General features: G+C 33.6%; 2 protein-coding genes across 2 annotated transcripts; one reads left to right on the top strand and one right to left on the bottom strand.

The window, feature by feature from the left end:
* Positions 1-2,459: 2,459 nt before the first annotated feature.
* On the top strand, positions 2,460-4,821 carry LOC127118531 (protein PMR5). The gene is made up of 5 exons (XM_051048737.1): positions 2,460-2,951; positions 3,082-3,253; positions 3,783-3,961; positions 4,068-4,226; positions 4,313-4,821. The coding sequence occupies exons 1-5, from the start codon at positions 2,623-2,625 to the stop codon at positions 4,671-4,673; spliced, it is 1,200 nt and encodes a 399-aa protein (XP_050904694.1). The 5' UTR covers positions 2,460-2,622; the 3' UTR covers positions 4,674-4,821.
* LOC127118530 (asparagine synthetase, root [glutamine-hydrolyzing]) lies at positions 4,803-8,746 on the bottom strand. Its single transcript, NM_001427356.1, has 13 exons — positions 8,554-8,746; positions 7,637-7,775; positions 7,426-7,521; positions 7,192-7,333; positions 6,917-7,107; positions 6,632-6,793; positions 6,459-6,539; positions 6,148-6,369; positions 5,928-6,062; positions 5,768-5,848; positions 5,597-5,683; positions 5,389-5,496; positions 4,803-5,170 (listed from the first exon to the last, which is right to left on the bottom strand). The coding sequence occupies exons 1-13, from the start codon at positions 8,631-8,633 to the stop codon at positions 4,943-4,945; spliced, it is 1,752 nt and encodes a 583-aa protein (NP_001414285.1). The 5' UTR covers positions 8,634-8,746; the 3' UTR covers positions 4,803-4,942.
* Positions 8,747-27,074: the final 18,328 nt, after the last annotated feature.

Below are 27,074 nucleotides of genomic sequence, written 5' to 3'. Positions count from 1 at the left end.
ACTCCCAAGTTCTTTAGCTGAGTGACTCCATCACTCAGTGATTCATAAAGACTTGATATGATCATTTCGCTTAAACAGACATCACGTCCAGCATGTCGTTGGTTCGCCAGAGTAAGGTACTTCTTGGCGACCTGTAGGGATTTCGAGCAAAAAATGGAGTGGGACAACCATAAAGTTAAGAAGGTTATGTGTTCCATATCAGAAACAGTGTCGGTATCCTTGTCATGGTAGTTTGCAATATGGGTTGAATATGTTACCCTGGAGGTGGAAAAGGCTATAGTGTCCTTAGAATCAATATCGGGGTCGTATGTGTTTCCAGTAGGTTTTAGCCCTGTGATAGTGGCTAGGTCGAAGAGAGTCGGTGTGATCATACCACATGGAAGGTGGGAGGTGGCAATTAATGCTTAATCCCATTATCTCCTAGAGTCTAGGAAACGTGATGATTAAAGGGATTTGGGTATGGTCTAAAAAGACGTTGTTAGAAAAAGGGTAATGATGACTCTGACGTCATAGGATAGCTGAAAGAAACTGAAAGGTTTTGTAACATTGGAACATTAGTGACATGCAAGAATTGTCCAAGGCGTCGAAGCATGTTCTCAAAAAATGCATTTTTCTTTGATGTGTCAAAAATGACATTTTAGGGGGGCAATTTGTTAGCTCCTAATTTCGACGCCCATATTTGAATTAAGAAATGGAGTTCCCTGTGAAGATGTTTCGACTAGATCAGATATTGGGAATTCTAGTCGAAGATGCCTTGATGAGAGAGTTAATATGCTTCAAGAACTTGGACATACTTTTAGTGTTTGAAGACGTTTTCGATGAAAGATTCAAATTCAAATAAATGAGGGAACTTTTGTTCTTATCTGAATTGCTGAAGATACACGTGAAGCATAATGGATAGTTGCATCCATGTAAAGCATCATTTGTCTCGATATGGTAGAAAGGCCGTTAGAAGCGGTTATTTCGATTAGTATAAATAAAAGGTCTTAGTGCTAGGATCGTGGGTGTTCAAAGTGTGTATAAAATCTGTAAAATTTACCAAGTATCTGTGTGTAGAGAAACTGTAAATTGAGAAATGTACGTTTGATTTACACCATTGTCATTTACTTTGAAGTAATTCAATTCATCTTTTATTTCCAGAAATATCTTTTTATTTAAAGGATTTATCTTTGTTGCCATTTATCTTCGTTTTTACAATATTCTCTTTGCTTTATATTGTTCGTCTCTTTTTTGAGTATTTTCGCGAATTACTATTATTATAAACACTGTCGAAGTGTTTATGTTCATTAGAATTCACTTTAACAAATAATTAGCACATGTTCTAGGATCAATCTGATCGATCCTGTAAGTAACATAATTTAGTAATTTGGAAGATCAACGGTTGTTTACCAATTTTCGCGGTAAATAATATTCTGCTCAAATCCTGTCAATTGTCATCCCTAATCACATCATTAATAATTACAACACTAAATTAAGAAGGAAAATTCTAAGGTGAAGTCATCAAATTAACTTTTCTGGTGAAGTCATAAATTTGTTCAATCAGAAAGCAGTGTTGATATAGTCAATGTCACACAGGATTATATGTTGCACATATACTCTATGTGTATCTCATAGATCAAAATCTTTAAATTTCATCTTCTCATCTAAATCTAGATTTTTATGTTCAACCTGTATATCCATAAATCTCTAGATCAATCATTATTTGAAAATCTGTTTAAAAAATTTGATGAACTCAAGAACACAAAAATGTTAAAATCATGATTTTGAACTGTTTCAAGAAAATGAATACACCATTAGAAGCGGAATTTTCACGTCATTTTTTTGCTTCAATGTATCAAATTCACGTTTTTTTTGCAATTTTGAATACATATTTGAAATCCTGGTGAAATTCCAATTCCAACAATATATAATTTGTGAATTAATTTGTTGATTTGGTGATTTTCGAAAGTTTTGTTCATAAGATATAATTGAAGATGATGAACACACCCATCTTGACAAGGTCTAAATCATGATCAAACTCATTATGGATCTACTGCAAAAGTCTTTAACACAATGGGCATTTAACATGTAAGTTTTTGAAAATTCTAATTTTAGGTTTTTTGTTTTAGACCATTTGAATCAAAATTAAATCATAAATGTACTCTAAATGATATTTGTGATGTTTTTGGATAGTTAATTCTTATTTTCATGTTTAAATAGATTTAAAACCGTCAACTTTATATTGGTATCACGGGTCTGAAACAATGTTGAAGTGATCCGACTAAAGGTTGAAAACATAAAATATATTTTAATTTAGGAAGTATGAGTTTCACAATTTAATATCTATGCATCCTATTTTGTCATTAAATCCACTTGCTCACTCTCATCATATCTATCTTCCATTACACTGAATAATAATTGAGGTTTGTCAAAAAAAAAATCTTTTACTAACAATAACTCAAATTTACTGAACCGGTTTAAAAAGTTCCATATTCGAAACCACGTTCATCCATCTTCACATGCACACAACAAAAAAGAAGCACCTTTTTCTCTCCCTCAGCGCCATTTCTATACCTTTTCTCTCAAAACAGTTACCTCTTCTATTAACACCTTTTGGTTTTCCCTTTCTTCTACTCTCTATCAATGTCTCTTCTTTCTTCTGTTTTCGTTTCATTCTTCTCTCTTCTTTTCATACTTTCACTCCAATGCCAAAAAGCTTCTTCTCTCCATCATCATCATCATCATCACCACCATTATCATTTTCACCATCAAAAGCCCTTTTTGAAATCTAACAACAACCAAAGCACTTGTTCATTGTTTGTGGGCACTTGGGTTCATGATGAAAGTTACCCTTTTTATCAATCTTCTAGCTGTGAAATCATAGACCCAGAATTCAACTGTCAAATGTATGGTCGCCCAGATTCTGATTACCTTAAATACAGATGGAAACCTCTCAATTGTGAGCTCCCAAGGTGCAAACTTTACAAACAACAGAAAAAGATTGTATTTTTAGATAATGTAGTGTATAGTAGTAGTTTCATTATTTCATAGCATAATTTGAATATTCTGAGTGATGTGTTTTGTGTCATTGTGTAATGGTAGGTTCAATGGTGTTGAGTTTCTGATGAAGATGAAAGGAAAAACTGTAATGTTTGTTGGTGACTCGTTAGGAAGGAACCAATGGCAGTCTTTGATTTGTATGATATCTGCTGCAGTACCTCAATCACTGACAGAACTAGTCACCGGAGATCCTCTTTCCACCTTCACATTCTTGGTGAGTCTAAAACATATTTATGAGCTTTAAGTTAATTTCTAACAACAAGTTTTAGAATTGTGATCATGATCTATTTATTCTGAGTCCTACTTCAGACAATATGGTGGGGTCAATCCTCACCTTACAAACCGATTTTGTATGGTCTGACGCGTGTCATTATCCAACACCGACGTGACATCATCATGTGTCACTAAGATTTAAACCATGATAACTTTCCAGCAAGAATAGTTGTTTCCCTCTTTGTAAAGTTTCATTGAAAATCCCAAAGGGGTAGGGTCATGCTTTTTTGGTAATAATAAGACAAAGAAGCTGTTGAAAAAGTGTTTGATAGATAGTGTCAATTGAATCATTGATAAATAGTATGCATCTGAGGGGGCCCAAAAACATTTTCTAGAATTTTGATACATAGTAGTTACATACTGCATACATCATTTTTTTCAGTTATATCCTACAGAATGTTATTATGAAAACAAGAGAAACATTTTAGAGAAAATATTAAAATTGGATTTAATATGATATATATATACAGGACTATGATGTGAAGATTTCATTTCACAGAGCTCCTTATTTGGTGGATATGGATATGGTCCAAGGGAAGAGAATCTTGAGGCTTGATGAGGCAGATAAGAATGGTAACACATGGAAGAGTGCTGATGTATTGTTGTTCAACACAGGACATTGGTGGACTCATCAAGGATCACTTCAAGGGTAGGCAAGAATATGTTCTTTTTCTTAAGATTACTCAAGAAAACACTATAAAAACTGATATTTAGAAGAAATTTGATTTTCTTTTCTGTTGATTAATTGAGTGCAGATGGGATTATCTAGAATTAAGAGGGGAATATTATCCCGACATGGATCGATTGGGCGCTTTGGAAAGTGGTATGAAAACTTGGGCTACTTGGGTGGATGCAAATATTGACAGAAGTAAAACCCAAGTCTTATTTCAAGCAATTTCTCCTACTCATTACAAGTAAGTTATTATAAAAGTTATGTATGATTTTTAAACAAAAGTCATGCTAAGATTTTGTCGCGTTGATTACTGAAATACGCGTGTAGCCAAAATGAATGGAATGCAGAAGCTGGTAGATCAACAACTATGATGACAACAAAGAATTGCTATGGTGAAACAGCGCCAATCAGCGGCGCGACAATAAACCCTGGAGTAGGAGAAACATACACTGAACAACAGATGAGAATCGTGGATATGGTGATTCGTGAAATGCGCGATCCTGCATATCTTATTGACATCACAATGTTATCGGCATTGAGGAAAGATGGACACCCTTCGATTTACAGTGGTGATTTGAATCCTCAGCAGAGAGCTAACCCGGATCACTCGGCTGATTGTAGTCATTGGTGTCTTCCTGGTTTGCCTGATACTTGGAATCAACTTCTCTATGTTGCTTTATTCTATTAGTTCATTTTATTAGTATTATAAAACGTTATGCAATTTGTACAAGGTAACACATAGCTTGGAAATCAAATAGATTAAGATAATATATAACAGTTCAAATTACAGAATTCAAATTGATACAAGATGCAATACTTATTTAAAGCTTTATCTATATTATATAGCATTGTTTCGCCCCGGATAAAATTAAACAGAAGGCAAATTCTTCATATATGTTAAGTTTTCAATTATTATCTTCATTCTTCTAGCACAGTCATTCCTTGCCATAGCTGAAACTAGCCCTGGATGGCAAGCTCGACAGGAGCGGCTTCCAGTGGTATAATCTTCTCAAACTCTACAGTTTTGTTGACTTTGTTATGGTTTTCATAAGCTGAATCATGAACTCCGAGTGCTGCTCTACCAGAAGGATCGAGGTTGTTTGACCAAGCAGCATCCCACTCAACAGCTTTTGCTGTGCTACATGCAACCGTTGGTCCTCCGGGAACAGTTAGTCTTGCCGAGTTCTGCAAAACAATATCAGAAAATACCAAGTTTGAATCAGAACTCGTTAAACGATGCTGTCTTATGGTCAATGTAGTACTCTCAGAAACACCAAATACGATACTGATACAGACACGAAAATAACCGCTAGTAATAATTTAAGAAAATAGAAGTGATTGAATGTAGCCTGTGCTATATCGCTTACGGTTAAATCAAATTAAGAGTCGATTAGTTATCTTGCCTGAGGGAAGAACCGCTCAAAGATCATTCTGTAGTAGTATGCTTCCTTTGTGTTTGGTGTGTTGTGCGGGAAGATATTACCAGCATTAAGCATCATTTTATCGGTCACCTAATGGAAAATTTCGAGAATCAATAAAATGGAACACAAATTTTGTAACAATAGCTAACTTCATTGCTTTATTGAAGAGGAAAAAGGTTGGATTAATTACATGTTTTGCAGCATGAGCTTTAAGACCATCAATCCAGCTATAACCAACTCCATCACTGAATTGTTCTTTCTGCCTATACAAAATGTGCTGCATGAAATTGAATGTTTCAATGTTAGTTTCGCCACATAACTTTGCATTAACGAATAGATAATGCCGAAAATTACTTCGTACCTTTGGCAGATAAGGATTCTCTTCGTCATCAAATGCCTTCCTCAAAATATACTTCTCAATTCGTCCTTCATCTCGTTTTATCTGAAAGTTTTAAATAAACCAGCTCAGTAACATTCTTGTACAAGTATCGAAACAACATAGTAACATTCTTGATCGCTACCATTTTATTCTCAGGATCAATATTCATCGCAACATTGATAAACGCCTTGTCCAGAAACGGAACTCTAGCTTCTAAACCCCAAGCATAAGTCGATTTATTAGCTCTCTGGCAATCATATTGGTGCAGTGCTTTGATCTGCATATAAAAAAAACACGACTATTAATCGTTACACTTCAACCCCTTAAACTGTGTATTAATACAACACGATAATTCTAATGACCTTGCGGCAAGTTTCTTCGTGAAACTCTTCCTTGTTCGGTGCCTTGTGAAAGTACAGATATCCGCCAAAGATCTCATCGGATCCTTCACCGGAGATCACCCATTTGACACCAAGTGATTTAATCTTCCTCGACATGAGAAACATAGGCGTGCTTGCTCTAATTGAAGTAACATCATATGTTTCAACATGGTATATAACATCCTCAATTGCATCTATACCATCCTACATAACATAACAGCATATATTATTCATTTCATAATCTTGTTTTCAAATACTGAAGTAACCATCGAACATCGATTTTGAGCGGTTACCTGAACAGTAAAGGTAAACTCATGATGAACGGTTCCGAGATAATCTGCAACTTCTTTTCCAGCCTTAAGATCAGGTGAGCCCTACTCAACATTAGAAGATAGAATATTAAGAGGACATTTAAAGTACAGAAAGTTAACACAACTGATTCGTAAATTTGAATAAATATATGCACCTCGAGTCCAACGCAGAATGAATGTAGTTTTGATCCCCATTGTTCAGCCGCTTTCGTGGTTGCTAGGTAGCGAGAAGTGATGGATGCAACCAATGACGAGTCCAAACCTCCGGATAGTAGAACACCGAAAGGTACATCTGTCATCAACCTTTTTACCACCGCCTGTAAATCACAATCAATGCGTCATTTGATATCACGAACGAGTTTCCAACCAAAAGGAACTTTGGTGACAGAGTCATCTTTAAGGACGTGTAAGACATCTCTATCTAGTGATATGAATCATACCTTCTCGAAGGCGTGCCTCAAAGCAAGAGGATCATAAGGAGCCGACGGAATAGCCTCAGAGTACCAAGAAGGATTATACCATCTTCTAAAGCCACTATCTTTGCTCGAATACAAATGACCAGGTGGAAAACACTCGAAATGTTCACAATCATCGTTCAAACCTTTCATTTCCGACGAAATCCAAACCGAACCTAATCCAAACACATTCAAAACATTCTCAATTCAAATTTCTTCAAATTCCAAAACCAAAAATCCAAAATCATCCATAACATTACCATCTAATCCCCAACCAATGTATAGAGAAGTTACACCAATCGCATCTCTAGCCACAATATAACTGTTGTCACGAGTATCCAATAGAACAAACGAAAATATACCATCCAACATATCCACAAAGTCTTCTCCATATTCCTCGTACTATCAAACCAAAATTAACATCAATCAATAACAAACAGTTCAATCATGAATCTAATCCTAACAAATTAATAAAATTAACTATAACTAATTACCAAATGCGCAATAACATCACAATCACTTCCGGTCCTAAACGTGTGATTAGACAACTGTTTCCTGAGATCTTCATGATTGTAAATCTCTCCGTTTACCTGGTTTTCAAAAACAACATATATATTAGCCAAATTTCACGATCATAATACATAATCTATAAAACACCGACACTGACACGTATATAGTATCACATATAATTGAGGTTGACGATACCGTGACAATGACGGATTTGTCCTCATTGAAGAGAGGTTGATCACCAGAAGCAGGATCAACTATGGCTAACCGTTGGTGTGCCAAAAAACAATCACCATGTTGGTGGAGCCCACTCCAATCAGGGCCACGGTGCTTCAATCTGTTACGTCATCAACAAACAAATAATCAATCAACAAAAACAATATTCTTTTATTAAGCTATGTATGAAAAATGTAACTTTCAGTATATATTTTATATTCGAATAAATATTACTGTAATAGAAAAAGAATATAGTTCTACAATTATTTAACCACTTTGAATTGTTCATAGTTCTTTCCACTATACGTTTACCAATAATTCCATTCCAAATAGACCCCACATACCACTTGTTTGTCCTGATTAATAAACAATTAGTGATGTGATCGGAATAATGTTGCCACCTTATCTTATCAAACTATTGTTGTTTAATATAACTTGATGAGCATGAAAACCCAAAAAAAAAAATAGTTACTAAATTGAAGTAATTATAAAATTACTTTAAAAAAAATCAATCATTGGATATGTTTAATTAAAGAATATGACGTGACGATTTTTTTATTCTAGTTAACAACTACGACGCTTGAAACAAAGAATATGGATTATGTCACTTGGGTCCCATAACTATTCTTAATCCAAAATGACAATATTGGTATCCATATAATAAGTGGTAAGTTGTGGGTTCTAACATGTCAACAATGTATTATTAGTCAGATACGTTATACTATTAATATAAAAATTAGTCTTCGTTTTTAGAAAGTCCAAAATGTAAGTCAAATATTTAATTAAGAATGAAGAACATGATCACTAATGTGATCAAGAACTTTTTATGATCATAAACCAAAAAAAAAACATCATGTGTGAAGAATGAAATTAAGAATAGTAAACAAGAGAATAATTGCCTGCGTGAAAGTTCCAACACACGAACTCTCTTGGCTCGAGAAGGATCAGAACAACCAAGAACAGCAAGTATACCACACATTGTTGTTTATGTTTTATACGATAATGAAATCAAAGACAGAATTTGGAATAAACTAAGAAGAAAATATGTATGTAGTTGTAATACTAATAATGGCTTTGGAACCAATTCAGTATGAATAACACTTCCTCGAACATGTATTTATAAGGCATAAAAGAACGATAGACATAAAATGCTGACGGTGAAACGACGTCGTTTTTCGATTATTCAAATTCAATGTACTGTTGTTACTTGCGATTGGATGGTCCATGACACAAAATGTGGGACCCATTGTTTATACAAACTATAATATGCCATGTGGATAGACCTGGTTCGTTATTGGTATCGACTTTTTTTTAGTATTGTTTTTCTTATTTTAGTTTAGTTTGTGTTCACACATAAGTACTCCATGTTTAGTTTTGGTAATCGCCAACATTATTTATGGATGTTTTTATTTAGTACAATTCACGACAATAGTTTTTCGGTTACACACGACAATAATTTGATGATTAATGGAAATATTTTTTATTTTAAAACTATTGTGATTTTTTTATTTGAGGTTTATTTTTTCTAAATAAATCATTTATAAATTACTTATCTGTTAAATGTTTTACTATTATTCGATTATTTCCTTATATCTCAACACTAACTAAAAATTGTCTTATTATTATATAGAAACAAATTAAAAAAATTAATTTTTCCAAGTTCAATTCATTTAAATTTGTTTCAATCAAAAATTAAAACATACATAATAATAGTCTCAATTGGGGGACAACTATTTTGATAGACGTTAATAGCATGGATGAATATAAAGAAAATTGATTAAAATGATGAAATTTTATAAAGTACTTGTTCAAGTTATAAGGAATTTTAAATTACACTTAAAATAAGAAATTTGAAAAATTTCTTTCACTCTATACATTGTAAGTTTCAAATTAGTTATTACTAATCTTTTAAATTTTGCAAATTAGTCTCCATATATTTTTTTAAAATTAAATCGATCCATAATATTTTTCAAATTAATCCCACATAATTAATTGTATGACCCAATGGCTTATGTGCGACCTCTGACCTACACCTCTATTTGTTCGAGGCATACGATGTGAACCCTAATTTAATCCAAGTGTTAGATCTTGCAATTTAGATGCTCAGTTGACTCCTTAACCTTGATAGGAAGATGACTTATTCAATAATTTGTGCATAAGTGTAAGGGCACCTAAGGCTCTTTGAAGTTGTTGTTGTTGAAGATGAGTCTGCTGGACTGATTGCTACTGAAATTGTAAATTCCCCTCTAGACCTTTACGAGTAGAGGTCGTATAATGTTGTAGTGTTGAACTTTTGATGGTCTCTCATTTATGAAAGGGTTTCCGTGTGACATGAGTTTACTCTTATTCTCTTCTTAAATTCCCTTTTAGGTCGGTCTCTTGTGATAAATGAGTATTAATTAGTGTTCTTCTCATCATTAAAGTCATAAAGAGTGGATCTAGGCGAGGACCTTCAATCAATAAAAAATAAACCAATCCTCGATGGATGAGGATGCTATTTTAAAGTCATCATCAGTTAAGTAATGATCAAGATGTTTCTTTTGTGAGATCAAGATATCAAAGTCAATCTCAATAAGAATAAAGTGTCTGGTGGAATCCCTGATAATATTTGATCAAGTAATCTTTTATGATTGTGTCTATCAAGAAACTTATCAAGTCTCATTAGTTAGAAAAAGTCAAGTCCCATATGAACTGTTGAATTAATGATGAATCAACCAAGGGCCCTTGAAGCTTCAAAGATTGTGAAAGAGAGGAAGTGTAAAAGTTCATCTACTTTTTGTCTGAGTGATCAGTGTATTGCAAACATATAAGAGTAACTCTCAAATTACTAAGGCAACATATATAATAGTCTTCAACTTTCTCTTTTGATAAAACATCTTAAAATCAATAAAGGTGTCATCAAGGTGCTTGTAGGATTGACCAATAGTGTTCCTAATCATTTATGAAGCTTTTGTACATCTCCTAATCGATGAGGGACCTTGTCCAATCGATTAGAGCAAAGAAAAAAGCTTCTTAGTTGATTAAGAATAATCCTAGTCAATTGAGACACATAGTCATTATAATTTTAAAATTAGGGTTGTCATATTTTTGAAGCTTCTAATCAATTAACCATATTGTTTAATCGATTAGATCATTTAAATGCCCATGGATCTTTTTCCTTTTTGATTCACATTTTTCTCATATAAATACAAAGATTCTCCTCCTTTCAAATTACACCAGAAAACGTATTTCAAAATACACCCAAAAAATATTTCTATTTGGTTCCTAATCTCAACCTCATGTAAAAGCTCTGTTTGGTTCTAATATCATCTCAGTATAAAATCTCTCATTTGGTTTGAGGATTATCCAGTCTAAAACCTTAGGTTTGGTTATAAGATGGATCATAAACATAACTGTGAAAACATGTTTCTCAAGTGATTATTTTGATGAAGACAAAAGAATATGCTTGTGTAAAAAAGAATGGATCAAGAATCATAACATGAGCTAGTGCATTAAAGTAAAGTCTTAAAGTGTTAAAGATCAAACCTTGGATGATATCTTGGATTTTGATCATGACATCGTAGGTACAAGTCTACATTCTCTTTATGTTAATATAAGTGCTCAAAATTCATACTAAATCATGGCATTGCATTACATTTTTTATGGCATTAAAAATTAATTAAAATAATCTTTTCAAATTTTTTCACTGCTAATAGCACTGGTAACCGGTTACCACATTGAAACGTTGTCTTCTGTGGCATTTTTCAAAGGGTATAACCGGTTACCCGAATTCATGTAACAGGTTACATGTGCGCATTTTTCAAAAATTTTAAGGCACCAGTTCAGGTGTAACTAGTTACACCATATATGATAACCGGTTACCACTGAACCATTGACAGTGTTTCAACCTTTTTCTGATCCAAACGAATTTTTTAATGGACATATGAACCATGGAAACTATTCATGCATATGTACTTTTTCAGAGAGGTGTTAAGGTACTATATAAACCATATTTTTCTGATTTTGAAAATCACCTCCTTCATCCACAATTCAAATATTATTTTTCTCTCATTTTCAAAAACTAAGTGTTCTTAACAGAATTTTCGTTGAAACTTATGCATTAAATCTTCATTGCAACTTTACATAGTTTCAACCAAATATATCTTTGAGCACTTGTGTTATATATTGAGAATTTTTTTCTTGAAGGAGAGATCAATCCAAGTGATTGATACATTGTATACAACTTCATAAACTCTTGTAAAATTCAGAATAGTGTTTGAATCCTTGCTGTCTAGAATTGTTGGAAGCAAGGGAGTGATTAAGGGAGGATTGTTCTCTTAAGTCACTTGGTGTATATAATAAGGGGATTGTCTTTATTAATGTGTTTATAGAGGTTAGGATTGCTTGTAAAAAGTCCAAACAAGATAATAAAATCTCTTACTACGTAAGGGGACTGGAGTACCCTTGGATTGTGAGGGGAACCAGGATACATCGTTGTGTTCTTTATTTTTCCGCACTTTATCACATTCATCTCTTAACATTCAACCGAAAAAATAATCATATCCAAGTCTAAAACTGGAAAAAATTTAAAGTACCTAATTCACCCCCCCCCCTCTCTCTTAGGTGCATTTCATGCTTACATTTGGCATCAGAGCGGGTTTTTGGTAACTTGCTCCTTAGATCCAGAAGATGGCTTCCGCAAGCGCAAATCCAGTTTTTAAAGATGGTGGAAGTATCAACAAACCACCACTATTCTCTGGTGAATATTTTGACTTCTGGAAAATACACACGAAGGCACATTTAGAAGCACAAGGTGAAGAAATTTGGGGTGCCATTGAAAATGGCCCATTTGTTCCCACGAGTGTTATCAACAATGTAGGGACAATAAAGATTAAGAGTGTATGGGACGATGATGATAAGAAAAAGATTCTCTACAACAAAAAGGAAATCAATATACTTCAGAGCTCTCTTAGTATGGATGGATTTTTCCGTGTTTATCAGTGTGCAACCGCAAAGGAAAATTTGGATACTCTAGTTGAAACACATGAAGTAACTGCTGAAGTTAAATGGTCTAGATTAAATACCTTAAGTCAAGAGTACGAGATGTTCAGAATGCAACCCGGAGAATCCATCGTCGCATTACAAAAAGGATTTTTACACTTGACAAATCATTTGATTGCTCTTGGTAAGACCTTTACTAACGATGATCTTAACCTTAAAGTACTCAGATCGTTAGCCAAGGAATGACAGACAAAAGTAACGACAATATCGGAAAAGAAAATTATTTCTACTATGACTTCCGCTTTATTGTTTGGAAAATTACAAGAACATGAACTTGAACTCGGGAGACTTGAAAAACATGAAATTCTAGAAAAGAAATCAAAAGGCATTGCTTTAAAAGTTCTCTCAAAAGAAGAACAAGAAGATGATAATTTCATGCTCCTTGTAAAAAGGCTTGGTAAGTTTTTTGGTAATAATGAACGATCTTTGAATTATGCAAAAAGAAAGAATTTTTCCAGTAAAAATGATACTTCTACATCAACACCAAATATCACTTGCTATGAATGTGGAAAGCAAGGAAACATAAAGACGGATTGTCCAAAACTCACCAAGAAAAATGGCTTCAAAAGTAGAAAGGATTCAAAATCTAAAAGAGCCTACATTGCGTGGGAAGATAATGAAGTAAGTTCATCATCTGACTCGGAAAGTGACGAAAATGTAAACCTTTCCTTGATGGCTTCACATCATTCTGATAATGAAGATGAAGAGGTTAGTAATGAATTTTCTATTTATGATAATGATGCACAAGGTGTCATAGATGAACTTCTAACTGAATGCAAACTTATGTATAAAACGGTGTCCAATCAAAAGAAACAAATTTTATCTCTTGAAGAAAAGATTGACACCATGAAAAAGGATTTTGAAGTTGAAAAACAAAACCTTGTTAATGAATAAAAACAAAATTTTGTATGCAAAGAATGTGAATCTCTCTCCTTCCAAATTGTCTAATTAAAAAGAGTCATTGAAAGATATGAAAAAGGACAAATTAGATTGGATTGTGTCCTTAGTCGACAAAGATATGCAAATGATAAAAGTGGACTTGGATACTCTAAATTTAATAAACCAAGTTCTATTAAAACTATCTTTGTTAAGGCTAATGACAAATCCAATAAAGAAAGAATGAACAAATATAACAATGTTTATCGTTATCCTAAAAAGAAAAGATTTGTCAAGAAGAAATCTTACGTTCCTAGATATATAAGTAACTTTGTTCCTATTTGTTTCTATTATGGTATAAGTGGTCATACACCTAATGCTTATTATGTGAGAAGTTTTAGTATGGCAAGTGGGCATTACGCATGGATCAAGGAAGGAACTAATTATGAAGGACCCAAAGCAATTTAGGTACCTGACAAAACCTAATTTTTTTTGTAGGTATGCTTACAGACCACTACAAATATATGGTATCTCGATAGTGGTTGTTCTAAGCATATGACAGGAGATATCAACAAATTTTCAAATCTAGTGCTTAAGGCCAAGGGATATGTCACTTAGGGTGATAACAACAAAGGAAAGATTCTTGGCATATGCAAAGTTGGAGCACCACCTTTCACATCCGTTGAAGATGTTCTTTATATTGAAGGACTAAAGCACAATTTTCTTAGTATAAGCCAGCTTTGCGACAAAGGCTTCAAGATCAAGTTCACCAAGGATGAATGCTTGATTGAAGATGAAGCCACTCATGAGGTAAAACTCAAGGGTAAGAGAATTAATAATATTTTTATGATTTCCCTAGATGACGTATCTTTGAAAGTAAAATGTCTCATGGTAAACAACAATGACTCAAGGCTATGGTGTAACACCCTTCTACCCAAACGACATATTTAAATAAATTATCAGAGTACAACATGTAGAAGAGTTTACATTTCTTACAACATAACACTTATCGCATCACAACATATAACATATTATTTATTTTATTAAAACTTCGCAGCGGACAACAACACAAATATTATCATTCATCATATAACAATTCATAATAATGTTTCAACATTATCTCAACAAAGCATCTCAACATATTAGTCATCATAAACAACGTAAATAATAACCAATTATCTATCGAATCCCATAACCCCGGTGTCACATGACCAGAGCATTTGACTCGACTCCGTAGAATAACTCTACACTTATTCTTGAAACCTCAACAATAGCTACTCCTCTTTATCTGCACATTGCTCATCATAGATGAACATAAACACATGCAGAAGGGGTGAGAATTACATTATTAAATAATAATATAACGACAGAAATATAAACATAAATATATTTCACATATGCCAACACAGCTCATCATAATCCTCATAATCAACATACTCATGAACATCAACAAAACAACATATCAAATGCAATGCACACACCCATGCATGACTCAACACGACTCGGTATACCCATTTTGTGACCAACTACAGGATCACCACTCCCAGATTCATCACCATAGAATCCGAGTTCCCCGCAAGGAACCAAGCCTCTCCACAAGCCCGGAGTCAACAACATCATTGGAACTCAGTCCGTTCATCACTAGGCATCGGCCTTTCATGAATGCATGCACACCAAACATGCATCATAATCAACATAGCAACAACAGCATCATATAGTCATGTTATCATCATCATTAATAGCATGACATACAACTCAACAAAACAACAACAACATTACAACGATATCACATCTGGGAGTTTAAAACGCGAAAGCTGTCCGTCAAACTGATATGGCGAACGCCATTAGGCTAATGGCGAACGCCATTAGCGTTAAACGCCCTTATTCTGGAAAAACTGTCCGTCAAACTGATATGGCGAACGCCATTAGGCTAATGGCGAACGCCATTAGCGTTAAACGCTCTTATTCTGGAAAAAAAGCCCAAATGGCGAACGCCAAAGGCATAATGGCGAACGTCATTTGGCTGTTATGTGCATAAATAAGATTTTAAGTGCGGAAACAGTGGACGCGCGGGCTTCTAAGCATATAACTCAACAAAACTCACAGATCGGAGAATTTCCATCAAAACCCCAAACTTTCCCAATCTCCCTAAAATCCCCAAAATCCATCAACAATCCAACATATATCATGAATTTGCTCGCATATTATCGTTTAATAAGGTTCAGACCCCTTACCTCTTTGGATTGAAGGAAGTTCTGAGCAATCTTTGGCCTTTTCCTCTTCCTTCTCTTTCTCTTCAGCGTTTCTCCCTTTCTCTGACTCTGAGGCAAAAATACGTGAAAACACTCTGAGTTCTCACCTTGGCCTCTTTTATCCACTTCCACTTTTACCCTTCCACTCTTCATATTCCATTTATTTTATTATTATTAAAATAAATAACATCTATAATAATAATAATAATTCCCAATATTATTTAATAATTCATTTTACCTTCAAATAATCATATTAAATAATATTTAAATTAATCTAACAACATTCTGGGTGTTACAACTCTCCCCCACTTTAGAAGTTTTCGTCCTCGAAAACATACCTCAAGCAAATAGAGCCGGATACGACTCCTTCATCTGATCTTCACGCTCCCAAGTCAAGCTCTCACCAGCTGGACCTCCCCAAACAACTTTCACTAGAGCAATCTTCTTACCTCTCAGGGTCTTCTCTTCTCGGTCATCTATCCGAATTGGCAACACCTCAACGGTCAAATTATCCCTCACCTGGATATCATCCAACTGAACAACATGCGAAGGATCCGCAATATATTTTCTCAACTGAGATACATGAAACACATCATGCAGATTAGAAAGCGATGGCGGTAAAGCTATCCGATACGCCACTTCCCCAACCCTCTTCAAAACCTGATACGGACCCACAAACCTCGGAGTAAGCTTTTTAGACTTTAAAGCTCTACCCACACCTGTCGTCGGAGTAACTCTCAAGAACACATGATCTCCCTCTTGGAACTCAAGTGCCTTCCTCCTCTTATCATGATAACTCTTCTGACGACTCTGAGAAATCTTCATTTTCTCCTGAATCATCTTAACCCTTTCAGTCGTCTGCTGCACAATCTCAGGTCCGAGTACAACACTCTCACCTGGTTCATACCAACACAATGGAGTTCTACACCTCCTACCATACAATGCTTCATATGGAGCCATACCGATACCAGCATGAAAACTATTATTATAAGTAAACTCCACCAACGGCAAATAACTATCCCAAGAACCACTCTGCTCCAACACACAAGCTCTCAACAAATCCTCCAAGGATTGGATAGTTCTTTCAGTCTGACCATCAGTCTGAGGATGATAAGCTGAACTCAACCTCAACTTAGTCCCCAACGCTTTCTGCAAACTTTCCCAAAATCTAGAAGTAAATCTGGGATCTCTATCAGACACAATACTGGATGGAATACCATGCAGCCTCACTATCTCCTCAATATACAACTCTGCCAACTTCTCTAAAGAGTGATTAATCTTCATCGGCAAGAAATGCGCCGACTTAGTCAATCGATCCACAATCACCCAAATAGAATCATTACCTTTCACCGTCCTCGGCAATCCCGTCACAAAATCCATGGAAATGCTATCCCACTTCCATTCAGGAATCTTCAAAGGTTGCATCATACCTGCCGGTTTCTGATGTTCAATCTTTGACTTCTGACAAGTCAAACAGGCATACACAAACTTAGCAACATCTCTTTTCATACCAGCCCACCAAAACAACTTCTTCAAATCTTGATACATTTTAGTTGCACCTGGATGGATACTCAATCCACTCCTATGGCCCTCTTCAAGAATACTCTTTTTCAATTCAGACACCTCAGGAACACAAACTCTACCTTTAAATCGCAGGATGCCATTCTCATCAATCTCAAAATTACCACCATTACCCTGGTTAACCATAGTAATATGATCAACTAGAGCGACATCAACTTGCTGACCATTCCGAATATCTTCCAGAATTTCACTAGTCAACTTCAGCATACCCAACTTTACACTATCAGCGGAAACTTCACAACCCAAACTCATATCACGGAACTGTTCAATTAACTCAAGCTCCCGAACCATCATCATAGACATATGTAGAGACTTTCTACTCAGCGCATCTGCAACTACATTAGCCTTACCGGGATGATAACTCAATTCAAAGTCAAAATCCTTCAGTAATTCTAACCACCTTCTCTGCCTCATATTTAACTTTTTCTGATCAAACAGATACTTCAGACTCTTGTGATCACTGAACACTTCGAATCTGGAACCATACAGATAATGCCTCCACATTTTCAACACAAATACAACAGCTGCAAGTTCTAGATCATGCGTAGGATAATTCCTCTCATGAACTTTCAACTGTCTAGAAGCATAAGCTACAACTTTACCATTCTGCATCAAAACACCACCAAGACCCATCAAAGAAGCATCACAATAAACAACGAAGGACTCACCAGGATTAGGCAAGATCAACACTGGAGCACTGGTCAACCGCCTCTTCAACTCAACAAAACTCGCTTCACAAGCTGCATCCCACACATACACTTGACCCTTCTTAGTCAACTGCGTCAACGACAATGCCAACTTAGAGAAGCCCTCAATAAATCTGCGATAATAACCAGCTAACCCCAGAAAACTGCGTATCTCAGTAGCAGACTTCGGAGTCTCCCACTGTAATACAGCATCAACTTTAGCAGGATCAACAGAAATCCCACCACTCGAAATCACATGGCCAAGGAAACTCACTTCCTTCAACCAGAACTCACATTTAGATAACTTTGCATATAATTTCTTTTCTCTTAACACCTGCAAAACAATTCTCAGATGTCCTGTATGCTCTTCTTCCGTCTTAGAATATATCAATATATCATCTATGAACACCACAACAAAATTATCAAGGTACGGATGAAATATACGATTCATATATTCCATAAACACACCTGGAGCATTAGACACACCGAACGACATCACAGTGTATTCATAATGACCATACCTCGTACGGAAAGCAGTCTTCGCAATATCATCTGACTTCACTCGGATCTGATGATAACCCGACCGCAAATCAATCTTACTGAAAACATGAGCTCCAACCAACTGGTCCATCAAATCATCAATCCTCGGCAATGGATACCGATTCTTGATAGTCACCTTATTCAACTGCCGATAATCGACACACAACCTCATCGTACCTTCTTTCTTCTTCACTAACAATACTGGTGCACCCCAAGGAGAAACACTTGGACGCACAAACTTCTTCTCAAGCAATTCTTCAAGTTGCTTCTTCAATTCAACTAATTCAGTTGCCGACATTCTATAAGGAGACATCGACACTGGACTCGTACCTGGTACTAAGTCAATGGCAAATTCGACTTCACGTTCTGGAGGTAAATCACTTACATCCTCCGGAAACACATCCTGAAATTCACAGACAACAGGCAAATCTACACTCACCACTTTCTTATCCGCTTGCAGAGACGCAAATAAAGCGAATATCTAAGCTTCATCTTTCACAAAATCCCCCACCTGCCTAGCAGATAGAAATCTTGCCTCATCATTCTCACCAACTTCAGAAAACCGCACCGTCTTCCTATAGCAGTTGATAAACACGCCATAGAATTCTAGCCAATTCATTCCCAGAATAATATCAATTTGGTGCAAGGGTAAGCACACCAAATCAACCACGAACTCTCCCTCAAAGATCGTCAAATGACAACCTCGACAGACAACAGAAGTCTTCACAGAACCATTAGCAGGAGTATCTATCACCATACTTCCGCCTAGGGACGACATAATCACACCAATCCTGGTCGCACACTCATACGAAATAAACGAATGAGTAGCACCAGTGTCAACAATAGCAAGCAATTCAACATTATTAATCAAGCAAGTACCTTTAATCAGATTATCTTCTTTAGGAGCTTCAGCACCACTCAGAGCAAACACCCTACCAGTAGTATGAGCTGCAGTAGCCGCCTTCTTCGGTTTCGAGCACTGCGAACTGATATGGCCTTTCTCGCCACAATTAAAACATGTCGGACCAGCATCCTTACATTCAGTAACTCTATGACCAGCCTGACCGCATCGGAAACATCTCAGCACTTTCTTGGTACAGCTATCAGCACGGTGGCCTGGCTCGCCACACTTGAAACATTTACCAGCTATGGGAGATCCTCCCCCACTTGGCTTCTTCTCATCTACTACTTTCTGCTTACCTTTACCATTCGGAGATGCATAAGGACTACCACGATCCTTATTCTTCTTCTCACTAAGACTCTTGTAATGAGCAGTCCTAGCCTTGCTATCTTCATCAAATATCCTGCACTTATTAACCAGTGTAGGAAACCTACGAATCTCCTGGTAACCAATGCCTTGTTTGATCTCGGGACGCAACCCGTTCTCAAACTTGACACACTTGGATTCCTCAGCATCAGCATCATTATAATGAGGACAATACTGCACCAGCTCCTCAAACTTCGAAGCGTAATCAGCAACAGACATGTTACCCTGCTTCAGTTCTAGAATTCCATCTCCTTCTTACATCGCACATCAGCAGGAAAATATTTCTCCAGAAAGACCGTCTTGAACCTTTCTCAAGTCATCTCAGCACCTGGTACTTCAATTCTCTGGCGAGTGTTATCCCACCAGTTTTCAGCCTCTTCAGATAACATATGCGTGCCAAACTGCACCTTCTGTGCTTCAGTACACGTCATCACCCGGAAAATCTTCTCAATTTCCCTCAGCCAAATCTGAGCACCATCTGGATCATAGCGCCCTTTGAATGTAGGAGGGTTATTCTTCAGAAACCTTCCCAAATTCTTAAACTCGTCGACCGGCGGATTCTGCTGCGCCTGCATAGCCTGCGCCATAGCAGCCAAAGCCTTAGCAATCGCACGGTCATTTTCTCCAGCCATACTCTGCACAACACAACCACCACCGCTAAATATCGATAGTGTCATTTACACTAATCGACCAACAGGGAAAACATCACATTATGACTCGACTGGACTGACTATGCTCTGATACCACTAATGTAACACCCTTCTACCCAAACGACATATTTAAATAAATTATCAGAGTACAACATGTAGAAGAGTTTACATTTCTTACAACATAACACTTATCGCATCACAACATATAACATATTATTTATTTTATTAAAACTTCGCAGCGGACAACAACACAAATATTATCATTCATCATATAACAATTCATAATAATGTTTCAACATTATCTAACAAAGCATCTCAACATATTAGTCATCATAAACAACGTAAATAATAACCAATTATCTATCGAATCCCATAACCCCGGTGTCACATGACCAGAGCATTTGACTCGACTCCGTAGAATAACTCTACACTTATTCTTCAAACCTCAACAATAGCTACTCCTCTTTATCTGCACATTGCTCATCATAGATGAACATAAACACATGCAGAAGGGGTGAGAATTACATTATTAAATAATAATATAACGACAGAAATATAAACATAAATATATTTCACATATGCCAACACAGCTCATCATAATCCTCATAATCAACATACCCATGAACATCAACAAAACAACATATCAAATGCAATGCACACACCCATGCATGACTCAACACGACTCGGTATACCCATTTTGTGACCAACTACAGGATCACCACTCCCAGATTCATCACCATAGAATCCGAGTTCCCCGCAAGGAACCAAGCCTCTCCACAAGCCCAGAGTCAACAACATCATTGGAACTCAGTCCGTTCATCACTAGGCATCGGCCTTTCATGAATGCATGCACACCAAACATGCATCATAATCAACATAGCAACAACAACATCATATAGTCATGTTATCATCATCATTAATAGCATGACATACAACTCAACAAAACAACAACAACATTACAACGATATCACATCTGGGAGTTTAAAACGCGAAAGCTGTCCGTCAAACTGATATGGCGAACGCCATTAGGCTAATGGCGAACGCCATTAGCGTTAAACGCCCTTATTCTGGAAAAACTGTCCGTCAAACTGATATGGCGAACGCCATTAGGCTAATGGCGAACGCCATTAGCGTTAAACGCTCTTATTCTGGAAAAAAAAGCCCAAATGGCGAACGCCAAAGGCATAATGGCGAACGTCATTTGGCTGTTATGTGCATAAATAAGATTTTAAGTGCGGAAACAGTGGACGCGCGGGCTTCTAAGCATATAACTCAACAAAACTCACAGATCGGAGAATTTCCATCAAAACCCCAAACTTTCCCAATCTCCCTAAAATCCCCAAAATCCATCAACAATCCAACATATATCATGAATTTGCTCGCATATTATCGTTTAATAAGGTTCAGACCCCTTACCTCTTTGGATTGAAGGAAGTTCTGAGCAATCTTTGGCCTTTTCCTCTTCCTTCTCTTTCTCTTCAGCGTTTCTCCCTTTCTCTGACTCTGAGGCAAAAATACGTGAAAACACTTTGAGTTCTCACCTTGGCCTCTTTTATCCACTTCCACTTTACCCTTCCACTCTTCATATTCCATTTATTTTATTATTATTAAAATAAATAACATCTATAATAATAATAATAATTCCCAATATTATTTAATAATTCATTTTACCTTCAAATAATCATATTAAATAATATTTAAATTAATCTAACAACATTCTGGGTGTTACATATGGCATAAAAGAATTGCTCATATTCACATGGAGAATTTAAATAAACTAGTCAAGCATGATCTTTTCATTGGTTTACCTAAGATAAAGTTTGTCAAAGATAAAATTTGTGATGCTTGTCAAAAGGGAAAACAAACCAAATCAACTTTTAAACCTAAGAATGTGGTATCCACTTCAAGGCCACTACAATTGTTGCATATGGACTTATTTGGTCCATCAAGAAGAATAAGCTTTAGAGGTAATGTATATGCATCAATTATTGTTGATGATTTTTCTAGATATTGTTGGACATTCTTTCTAGTGAAGAAAAGTGATGCATTCAAGGTGTTCAAGAAGTATGCAAAACAAATTCAAAATGAGAAATCACTAAAAATTGCCTCCATAAGAAGCGATAATGGAGGAGAGTTCCAAAATGCTTCTTTTGAAGAATTTTGTGAAGAACATGGAATCTTTCATAACTTTTCAGCATCAAGGACTCCTCAACAAAATGGAGTGGTGGAAAGGAAGAATAGGTCTCTAGTAGAACTTTCAAGAACGATGCTTAGTGATTCAAACCTTCCAAAATATTTTTGGGTGGATGCGGTGAGCAAGACATGTTATGTAAGTAATAGACTTATTATTAGACTTATCTTGAAAAAGACCCTCAATATGTTAGAACAAGATTTGATTCTGCATTTATACCTTGGGTTTTGATGATAACAATGTTGTATTTGTGTGAGAACAATTTTGGTATCCTAATGGTTTGTTATTATGTTGCTTTAACAACCAGATATGATTCTGAGTATATGAAATGCAATGTCATCAGTTTCTGAACAATGAGTTCCAAATTTGCTTTGGCGCCAGATATTAAAAGTTCTGAAAGATGTTTAATGTTGCTGCTGCAATGTTCTTTCTATTTCTGTGATGACTCACTCCTGAGAAACTTCTGAGGACACGTTATGTTGTTGATGCAACGTTCTCTCATTTCACGCTTCTAGACGTGACTTTGATCACCAAACTTCTGAAGAATGGCAAGCTTCTGAAGTTTTGTTACTAAGCTGAAGATTCTAAAGATCTCAAGTCGGGCGATTGAGGTTATCAAGGTTCTGATCTTAATAAACTATTTTTCTTCAATCCACCCGTATATTATAATAGAATAATATAATCTATATACATTTAATTTGACCACCTCTTTTTCTATATATGTAAGAGTTTATGGTAATTAATATTACTTTTTTTTCTCATTTTAGACCGTTTGCATGTGCACAAACAAGATATACATATCATAAAAAACAATTAACTATCACAATCATTACATAAAATTTATATAGGAATTCTTATATATGAATCAAAATTCAAGAAGCTTTACTTTCTTAAAGACTTTCAGGACGAAAGCTGATTTTTAAATTTCTTTCCGTTTTATCACGTTAAGAATTTACTTGAAAGAGAAAAACCAAATTGTAACCAGAAAAGGAAAGAGAAAAAGCAAATAGAAATAGGTAAGGTTATTATCCTTTTCCACATGGAAACGTAAATGATGATTGAACTGCAAAAAGTTTGAGATTGAATATTGAGGTGTCAGAAAAATGGTGGGACTAGATACATACGTTTGTGCTTGCTGCATGTAATGTTTTGATAAGCTTATAGAACAACATGTTGATCTGTACATGATCCCATTTCATGGTTGCATTGTCTCATTGTATATCTATCATACATGTCTCATGTATACTTCTTGATTGGCTTTTTATATACTTGTCTCATTGTATATCTATCATACATAACATGATTCTCTGGCAGGATAAGGAATTATTAGCAACATAGAGCAACTAAGTTTTATTTTATTCAATTTTATCCAATACACGTTAGCGCACTTCTTTTTGTCCAAGATGTGTTAGTGATAAACGTTTAATTTTGTTATTTGCCATTTTACACTTGTTATTTAACACCACTCCAAAGGATTTAAAAATTCCTACGTTTTAAAAGAGGGATGAGAAATTACAAATTTTATTTGTAATTATATATATATATATATATATATATATATATATATATATATATATATATATATATATATATATATATATATATATATATATATATATATATATATATATATAAATATCAAACTATCAAACTTAACAACATGATAACTCCAATAACTTTTCATCGGACATCTCTATAACAAACTTTTAGATTGAAAGTTATTATCATATAAATTATTTATATAAAATTTAACATCAATAGAAAATAATTTGATATATCAACGAAATACATAAAATTAACTGCTTACAAAACTTTTACAAAACCGTTAATTTTGATAATTTTCTTTAACATATCAAATAATTTTCAGTTGATGTTAAATTTTATAGACATGAATATATTTCAATCCAACGGTGAATTTTTTTATACAGATATGCGTTAAAGAGTTATCGAATGTGTAATTTTATTAAATTTGATACATTAATTTCATTTGATCCTTATTTTATATATATATATATATATATATATATATATATATATATATATATATATATATATAATATATATATATATATATATATATATATATATATATATATATATATATATATATATATATATAAGTTGTTAAGTATCTTGAAATTTTTTTTGACGCCGACATTAAAATTATTTATGTAAGTGTATAATATTTATTTTATTTTATTAATTATTTAATAAAAAATAATTATCTCCCATTATCTCTTAATTTTTTTCACAAACTTTATTATTTATTTAATTTTATTTATTTTTAATTATCTTAATATATAAAAGTTGTTATACATAAAAGTTGTTAAATCTTTTAAACAATTTTTTTTCGTCAAAATTAAAGTTATTTATGTAATTGTATAATTTTCATTTTATTTTATTAATTATTTAATAAAACATAATTTTCTTTCACTAATTTTTAATTTTTTTTCACTCACTTTTTATATTTATTTAACTTTATTTATTTTTAACTATCTTAATATATAAAAGTTGTTAAGTATTTTAAGTAATTTTTGGTGCTAAAATTAAGATAATTTATGTAATTGTATAAGTTTTATTTTATTTTATTAATTATTTAATCTTTTATATATATATATATATATATAATATATATATATATATATATATATATATATATATATATATATATATATATATATATATATATATATATATATATATATATATATATATATATATATATATATATATATATATATATATATATAATAACCAGGTTTTTCAAAAAAAATACGAAAATAACCATCATTTTAAAAAAATAACCAACTTTGGAAGAGGATGCGCCGCGCCTCTTCATGAGAATGAATGCATCTGACGCCTTTGTGTGTTGTTTGTTAACTAATTAACTAATCATTCTCTTCAAAATAAATATTTAATTATGAAACATAAACATTAAATAAAATAATGGATGAAACATAATTAGTTAAAATATTTAATTTTATTTTACACTATGTTTCATCCATTATTTTATTTAATGTTTATTTTTATAAAATTAAAATATTCTTTTATACAATACTCTTTTTTTATTAAACAATTCTTTTTATAAAATAAAAAATATATATTTTATTTAATTTTATTATAATGAATTTTAAATAAACATAAATATTTTAACTATCTACGTTCATATTTAATATGTCGAATGAATATTATCTATATTTTATATTTAATGTTATAATATAAAATTGCGATTGTACTCTTAAGAAATTAAAATGCAAATATTAAATAATATTCTTAACTTATATATTTTAAAACAATGATAAAATAAAATTAAATATATATTTGGTTAATTTAAAATTTTAAAATAGGTATAAAAGTTCTAAGTGAAAATAATTAAGACAAATATATAGAGATGAAAAAAATTAATCTATTGCAATTATACCTTATTTTAAAACTAAGTGAAAAAAAATTCAACTGAGATTTAGTAATTTATTAATCTACTGTAATTATACACGGTATATTAAATATATGATGAAACAAATTAACATGAAGGGTTTGTGTTGCAGTGGTAACGTGCTTGACTCTTAATCAAAATATTTTGTGTTCGAGTCTTATTCAATTAACTTATAAATATAAAATAAAATGAAAGACATTTAATACATATTTATTTTATTTTAAATTAAATTAAATTATAAAGGATAAAAAAGTTTTTTTTAAATAATAAAAAAAATTAGATATTTGATAAGTTATAAGCTATAAACTAAAATATTGTTTTTCAAAAGGCCTTTTCCATCCATGTTTTCACTCCACCGTCACCTCCACACTCATCCTATTAAATTAATAAATAATAAATTAAATTATCAAATAATTAATAATCTCATTTCCATATTTCTAATCCAAATATTTTTTTATAAACTCACATATTTAATTAATTAAATAACTAAATAATTGATAATCTCATTTTCTCTGACCATTTTCATCCAAGTTTTCACCTCACCGTCAATTCCTCCATTCATTCCTTTAAATTTCAATACACCTAATTAAAAAAATTAACTTCTATTAACTTTCTTATTTATAACCTATTTTCAATTTGCAAAAATATGTTTGAATCGTTTTTCCTCTTCTTCATCTTTAATCAAAATTGATAACTTTTGGGTATTACTATTTCTCAATTTTCATATTTAATATCATCAACTCAATAGCTCTTTTAATTCAATTTCATCTAATACTATATCAGTTATGAAGAGATTTTTGTTTTATTTTGTTATGTTATTGTTATTGTGTTTTTTTTTTTTATATATTTTTTTGATTTATATATTTTTTCCAATTGATCAAAACTCCTACTCACTTATATAACA

This window comes from Lathyrus oleraceus, chromosome 2 (genome assembly GCF_024323335.1).
Source record: "Lathyrus oleraceus cultivar Zhongwan6 chromosome 2, CAAS_Psat_ZW6_1.0, whole genome shotgun sequence".
Lineage (NCBI taxonomy): Eukaryota > Viridiplantae > Streptophyta > Magnoliopsida > Fabales > Fabaceae > Lathyrus > Lathyrus oleraceus.
Note: the sequence above shows the minus strand (reverse complement) of the source record. Positions and strands in the feature narration are given on the sequence as shown.